We start from the raw sequence: 8,366 nt of genomic DNA on the forward strand, positions 1-8,366 counted from the left end.
ATTGGCTAAAATAACCCAACAACAACTCATATTAAACAGAGAATATGAATATCCATTCGTCATTTAAAATATGTGGATTATGTTCATAAGTTAATTTGCACAATTCGCTTGCTTTTCAAGCTAAAATCTCTGAATAATTTTTTTTTGTATTTCTATTTTTTTTTTCTATATACTTAAAGAATAATGTTTGATTGTATTTTAAAGAAAAAAAAAAAAACAAAACAAAAATTGAGGACCTAATGTGCGGCTCTCTTCCCAATGTTATATTTCTTAAACTTTTTAAATATAATTATAGAAGTCTTTGAAGTTTGGTATGTATAATCGTATAGATTATGATTCCAATTAGAATAAGGTAATTTTAGGAATAATAATCACAAAATTTAAGGAAACGATACTAATAAATTTTGGTAATGATTGAGAGGATTTAAAAATTACCTTAATTTATATAAATTATATTTTGAGCTAATCATAGAATGACCCGTGTATTTTAAGTGTTATAAAATTCAAAAAAGTTGAGAAAATTAGAGTGAGACTTCCAACCTCAAAGAAGCTACAACATTTTTACTTATATTACATAATAATATAATCAGATCACCTACCAATACTCTATTAATTTAATTGTTTACACGAATGATTTGTTCGATAAATTTTACAAAATAAATTATTTATATACAGAGATAACATGGATTGCGTTGTGATAGAATAGCAGGAGTATTGTGCCCCAGTTTTTTTAATCATTTTTTTGTACATGCATTAAAAAATTATTAAAATTATATGATATTATCTCTGTAATACTTTTGGTAAATGAAAAATTAAAGGAAAATGCTATGATACACACTCTTAAAAAACATGCACCTTATAACAAAAAAAAGTAATATAATTTTATATTTTCTAAGTCATAACATAAAAAAATGCCATAACTAAATACAACATGAGCCATAATTACAAAATTCATGAGTTATAACTAAAATAATATCACAACTAAAGAAAAAAATTAGTCATTACTAAAGAAGAAAATGACATAATTTAAAGGTGTATACGATACACTTTTTTTTAAGGGTGTATATCACTACAACAAAAAAACACTATTGGCGACTAAAATAGGAATTTTCGTCGCTGAAAGTCGTAGAATTGGCGACTAAAATGGAATTAGTCGCCAAAATTGGTCACTTTTGCCGACTAAAAGAGTTTAGTCGCCGAATGCAATGGTTTTAGCGACTAAAAGGCAGTTTAGTCGCCAAAGGGGGGGTTTTTAGCGACTAAAAAATTTTTAGTAGCCAAAGGTTAGGGTTTTTGGCGACTAAAACCATTTGGTAGCCAAAAATTAAGGTTTTGGCGACTAAAAACCACTTTGGTCGCTGATTGTACCTGTTTTGACAACTAAAAACAGTTTGGTCGCTGATGGTCAAGCTTTTTAGCTACTAAAAAAAAATTAGTAGCTAAAAATAGGTTTATGGCGACTAAAATTCACTTTAGTAGCCAAAGGGGGAGGTTTTTGGCGACTAAAAACAGGTTTAGTCGCCAAAAGGGTAGGTTTTTAGGCGGAATAGCTTTCTTTAGCGACGGAAAATTAATTAGTAGCCCAAAAATAATAGAATTGGCGACTAAATAATTTTTTTAGTCGCCAAAAGTGATCTAAATTTTTTTAAATAAATAATTTATTTTTTACATAAATTATATTGAATATATATAAATACATTTATATATATAGTTTTGTATTAATACTAGTGAAAGTAATATATAAATAATATAAGTTGCAACTATTATCAAGAGATGGTTTAGTGGCATAGTGGGTTGGAGTGTGTGGTTAAGGTTTGGAAACCTTGGAGGTCTTAGGTTCGAAGCGTGTCTGAGGCACAAAGGGAAATTTTTTTTTTTCAAAAATGCTTTTGGCGACTAAACACTGTGGTCACCAAAAGATTGAGCATTGCCGACGGAAAAAATAGTCACCAAATGTATAAATAATAAAAAAATTAATTAACTATTGGCGACTAATAGTTTAGTCGCCAAAGGTATAATTTCCAAAAATGGAATTGACTATTGGCGACTAAAACCTTAGTCACAGAAGAGCTGTGTATTGCCGACTAAATGTTTTTTAGTCGCCAAAGGTATTGCCGACTGTCTGTTCGCGACAAACCCGGCGACTAAAAGATTTTGTCGGGAAAAGTGGAAATTTGACATTTGGCTACTAAAAAGGGACTTTTGGCGACTAAAAATTTAGTCGCCAAAGGTGTATTTTCTTGTAGTGTATATGTTAGAATTTTCCAAAATTAAAACAGACATTGACTGAAAGAAAAAAAATATTGTCGGTAAATATTTATCATATAATATTATGAAATTATTGAATAATTATCAACATAAAATAGGTCATTTTTGTTTATTTATTTAGGTTAATTATAAATAAACTCTCTGAGATTTATTTAAAATATAAATTGTCTACTGTAGTTTAGAAATTATAAATGCTCCTTGTAAGAATTGTTTATTTAATAAAATTAATTAAAAAAAATAAAATTTCTAAATGTTCTACCATATAATAATAAAATTAGTTGACTTATTTATTGAAATATTTTGTTGACATCAATAATAGCTGTAATTAGATGATTTATTGGTAAAATGATCATTTCTTATGAAATAAAAAACTTCAAGGACATGATATAATTTTTAAAATCACATGAAATAATTTATATTTTAAATAAATCTTAGAAGCGTATTTATAATTTATCTATTTATTTAACAACCTAAAAAATTAACTCAATATGTTTTGTCTATAACTTTTTTTTGTGTACATCATTAACACATAAGCCATCTCATCATATCAGAAAGGATTTGGTTTTTTTTTTTAAGTTATTATTTTAATTTGAGAGAGCGTTTGAATTTAATAGACCTATTTTAGAATCGATTTTGATGATCCAAATCATTCACTTTTTAAAATTCTTTAATGAAAACATTTATATAAAAAATTAAGATAATTAAAGATCGATAGCTATATATTAGAATCATATTTGTTTCAAAAAAAATAAATGACAAATATAATTTTAAAAATAATTTATCTATTTTTATAATATAAATTTAATTCAAACATATAACAATTAATATCTAATCATCTTAATTTTTTATATAAATATTTTTTTAAATAAATCTTAAAATAAGAACCATTCAAATTATGAAAATTAGAATACACTTCGCGGATCACTCCTCTCTCTGTATTGTTCTGTATTGTACCACTTTATAGTTTCGTTGCCTTGTATTAGTGACACCACTACCAGTCTACCCCCTTTACCTGATTCTCTTACAAAGAACACAAGTTTTTGCCTTTCCACACACAGTCTCTCTCTCTGATTCTCTTTCAAAACACACAAGTTTTTGCCTTTCCACACAGTCTCTCCTCTGATTCTCTTTCAAAACACACAAGTTTTTGCCTTTCCACACAGTCTCTCCTCTGATTCTCTTTTCCTCTCTCTCTCAAACATGACCGAGTCCCACAATTCTACTTCCAAGTGTTTTTCCGGCATCCTCCGCCGCATCCTTTGCACCGGCAGCCTCCCAACCCACCCATCCGATCTCATCACCAACCCCACCACCACCATCCCAACCACCACCTTCGAAAACCCAAAAAATGATTTCAAAACTCAAGTCAATACCCCAGGAGTGGTTGCAAGGCTTATGGGTCTAGACTCACTCCCAAACCTCAACTTGGTTCCAAAAGACTCCTCCATTCTCCGTAGCAGATCAGTCAATTACGTCGATTACTTCCCAGATTTTGATCCCACTCTTTCCCACCATCGCCGGGTCAGAACATCAATATCGTTTCGCGAAGTTCCAACCTTTCTTCAGCAACAACAACAACCAAAAAAGCATAATCTTGATTTTTTTGTTTTGTGCCTCGAGAAAGTAGGTGGAAATGGAGGGAACAAAATGGGTTTGAGTTCTGACATGGCTTTGAAAGATTTGAAGCAGAAAGAGATGAAAACCGAGAGAAACACAAAGAATTTAAGCGAGACAAAGTTTGAAAACAAGAGCAAGGTTTTTCGGAGAAAGGAAGATCAGCCAAACAGGCTGTGTGGAAATTGTTCTTCGAAGGTTGACAATGTTAATTTGGATCGTAAGAATAAGGGTGTTGTTGTTCAGAGACAACCTCGTGAAAGTTTGATAGCGAAAAAAAGTGGAGTTAAGAATGTGAATCAGAAGAAAACAGGGAGTGAATTGAAGATTGGAAACAAGAAAAAGAGTCGAAACAACATAGTTAAGAAAGTACAACAATCCGTGTGTGTTTCGGAGAATTTGAGTCCGGTTTCGGTTCTTGATCTTCATCATGAGTCTACGTCAGGTTAGTTTTTGGAATGACTATGTACTTTTTTTATATTCTGTTTTGTAATTTCTGTGTTTTTATTCGTTTCGTTTTTGTTTTTTATGTTTTCGAAAATAGAAACTGTATCATCGTCATCCAAGCTTATAGTCTTATTTTGTATGTTTGTAACAGGACACACAAAGGTAACAATTTCAAATTCAAGATCATCAAATGTTGCTGACAATGACAACAACCACTGTTCTTCAAATTACACTCGAAACTTCATAGCAGATGAGCATCATGTGATAAAAGCAAAGAAGAACAGAGATGACAAGGCAAAGAAGACTAGTGAGACCCAGTATTATGATGGAATGTTGACTGAGATTCTTAGATTGACAGAGAAAGGCATAGAAGAGACACGTTGGGTTAATGAGAAAGTCATTGAATTTGAAGATGTTGAAGAGATTTGTACTGTGTTTGGGCAACAAATTCTTGACTTACTGTTTCACCAGGTTGTAGATGAACTAGTCCTATGTAATATGAACAGATTTGCATTATAATTCTTGTTGAAACTTTGTGAAAATTTTGAAAAAAATGTGCAAGTTTCATTTTACAGGACTTGGTAAGATGATGATGTGTTTTGTTTTTCATATTTTCATAAACCACGTTAGCGTTGTGCAAAATAATGTTAAATTGCTAAAATCGCCCAATACACAGTGATTCATTCGCTAATTGCGGATTAAATTTTGAAACTTATACTTTGCCTTTGAAATCGTTTCACTTTGTTATAGTTAATTCATGTATATATATATATATATATATTTAATTTCTAATGAAGTATTAAAGTAAAAATGAATGTGAGATATATTTAAGATGTGAAATTTGTTGTAAACTAGTAGTTATATATAATTTTCAAAATCAGATGAGATAATTAGTATTTTAAACTTTAGTAGACGTATTTGTAATTTACCTAAAATATTATGCAAATTAATATTTTATATTATGTAAATACTTCATAATTCTTTAAGAAAATTCTTCAATCAATTAACAAATTAAAATTACCTCAAACCGTGATTTGATTATTTATTAATTTGTCATTTACGATTTAACTTATAATTTTATTTTCAAATCGTCCGAATAACACTATGCACACCCTAATCTAATGAGCAATGGTAGAGGGCCCAAATTCTGTGGCTCAAATGTGGCTCAAATGGCCAAAACGACGTCGTTTTGAGTACAAAACAACATCAAAATGACCAAAACGACGTCGTTTTGGCCATTTGAGCCACATTTGAGCCACAGAATTAGGGCCCCCAAACATTTTTCCTAATCAAAATAATGAAAAGTAAGGTATTGTTTTGGGAAACTGGAAACAAAAATTTGTTGGTTTGATGTATTGATTTTGCTTTTAAAAAAAAAGTGGAATTAATTTGGAACTTTTTGGAAATAAAGATAGGTATTTTCACTTATTTTTAAAATAAGTTGTCATTCTCTTCTTGCTTCAATCCCACCAGCTCTGCCACCACTTATCATCTGCTGCGATCATCAGCCAACCTCCGAAAGATTTTTACTACACAGACACGTTATTTATGGTTTGTTTGATATGAGAGTGTTTTAGTCATAAATAAATAAATAAATAAAATAAAAAAATTAAAAAATCAAAAAATAGGAGTCAAAATTCCTATCTATTTTTTTACTTCTTGCATGTTTTTTTTTGATAAAAAATGAAAAATTCATTTATAAAAATTTTAATTTTTTTACCTTATATATTTTAATAAAAAATAATTTAAAAACTACTTCTTTCGTCCCAAAATATTAGTCATTTATTTTATTTTTCATTATTCTAAAATATTAATTCCTTTTTAAAAATTAAGAATTAAAATAATATAAATTTCTTATTTTTCTTTCTTTTAAATTCCTTAACAATATAAAAAGTAAAATTATAATAATTAATATTTTCTAAAAAATTACTATAAAGGAATAATTTTAAAATATAATAATTACACTATGAAAAAAATAATTCTTTTAAAAAAATATTATTATTTGGAGACTGAAAGAATAAAAAATTCACAATAATGTGAACTAAGATTGTGGTGTGAATGGGCTTACCGACTTCGTGCAGTAGTTTTTTGAGGACCTAGGAACTACCCCTTAACAATAATGTAGGCCGTGGACTGACTACCCTCATCACACGTTGGTCTAAATCTAAAGCCTGTGCCTTGTGCCTGTGACTTTTGGGTAGCATTCATTTTAACTGTCTCCTTTTCGTACAACATGTTTTCGCACCCCAAACGTGCTTCTTGTATGTACCTGTCGCCTATCCCTTGAAGCTTTTCTATAACACGGAAGCCTCCTGCAACCCATTTGAATTATTGCAGAATATTTCTAAAATTAAACAATTTAACACATTATTTAAAAAAAGAAAAAGAAAAAAAAGAAATGCACAAATTATGGATCAAGTTTGATAGAGTATGAGTCCATTTGAATAATCCCTATGTTATGGATCAAGTTTACTGATTAGATATCGATATAAATAGAATTAGGATTCAAATTCATCATTATGAGATTTAGATTCTTATTAATATTTTAATCAGATCGCATTAGATTAATTATGTTAGATTCAACTCGAATGTAATCTACTAAAAATAGTAATCTATTTGTTTTTTATTAGAAGAATTAAAATTAAATAAATCAAGAACCCATCCAACATTTTCACTAACAAAAAAATAATTATTTTGCCATTTATTAAACGAATGATTTTTTTCTTAACAATGATTTTATCCTTAAAAAAAAAAAAAAAAAAAAAAAGCCTAATTGGTTCAATTTATTGAATAAAGTCTTCATTTGCGGCTTCTAGCCTGCTGCAATTCATTGAATGAAGTCTTCACTTGCGGCTTCTGACCTGATTTTATCCTTCACTAACAAATAAACTAACTTGGTTCAACTCGTGGCATCCTGGCAAGATCTTGGGCTTAAGTCTTGAGGCACTAACATATATGGTTGATAGGATAAATCTTTTGAACTTGGACGAATTAGTGTTAGAAGTGTGGGTTCGAAACCCCGTCTATGTGCTAGTTTGTGACTTACCACTATATGGTTGAGTGACCCTACTGTGTGGTAACTATCTAATGATAACTTCTGGAGCCTCGGCTCCTTAGAGTCTAACTCCAGAAGATACCCCTATGTGGTTAGGCCTTTTTTTTTTTTTTCAAAACTAATTTGGTTCAATTTATTGATACAGGTACAATATACTCTTCTTATACTTTATTTCTTTATTTGGTTAAGTGGTCAGGTTATGTAACAACTATTTAAGGGTGACTTTTGGGGTCTCACTTCTTATAGGGTCTATCTTAAAAAATTATCTCTCTATGATTAAGCTTACATTAGTAAAAATTATTCTTTTTGTTAATAAAAATTTAAAAAATAGAACTCAATTATTTTGGAGTGGTAATGATAATTTGGAGATTTTTTTTAAAAATCCTGAACAAACTTTTTGAAACAAAGTTTTTGAACCTTACGGCCTATGGCCTAAACGTTTTTACTAGTGATAGAAGTCAAATTTGAGATTTTGGAAAGAGTAAACTCTGAGATTTTGGGAAAAAATTGACTACAATGTATAAAAAAATCACTAAAATAATAAAAAAGTTTAAAACTATTTTTGAAAATTCAAAATCAAACAAAATGTAATTTTTTTAGAGAAATAAGTTAAATAATTTTTAAAAAATTAATAAAGCTTTTGAGGAGGTCAGTGGTGGTGGGGAAGCATTAAGGGTTTGTTTGGGTCACCTAGTAAGAAAAGGACCACTCACTTAATTCAAAAATCAGTGGGTCAGATAAATGGACTCCTCACTCACACAAAAAAAAGCCAACAACTGTTTGGTTTCAATTTTTAGAGTTTATTTTTTAAAAAGTTTTAATTTTTAATTTTTCATATTTTTTTATTTTTATTAATTTTTTTAATGTTTTAAGTAATTTTTTTTAATTTTTAGACAAACTTAACATAAATACACTTAAAAAAATATAATATTTGTGATATTTTTTTAAAAAATTCACTTAATGTAAAATACAAAAAAAAGAA

General features: G+C 29.1%; 1 protein-coding gene across 1 annotated transcript; it reads left to right on the forward strand.

Moving 5' to 3' along the window:
* Window positions 1-3,263: 3,263 nt before the first annotated feature.
* Window positions 3,264-4,922, forward strand: LOC114318488 (uncharacterized). Its single transcript, XM_028265384.2, has 2 exons — window positions 3,264-4,327; window positions 4,481-4,922. The coding sequence occupies exons 1-2, from the start codon at window positions 3,469-3,471 to the stop codon at window positions 4,846-4,848; spliced, it is 1,227 nt and encodes a 408-aa protein (XP_028121185.2). The 5' UTR covers window positions 3,264-3,468; the 3' UTR covers window positions 4,849-4,922.
* The last annotated feature ends 3,444 nt before the right edge of the window (window positions 4,923-8,366 follow it).

This window comes from Camellia sinensis, chromosome 10 (genome assembly GCF_055761805.1).
Source record: "Camellia sinensis isolate YWXY chromosome 10, ASM5576180v1, whole genome shotgun sequence".
Taxonomy (NCBI): Eukaryota; Viridiplantae; Streptophyta; class Magnoliopsida; order Ericales; family Theaceae; genus Camellia; species Camellia sinensis.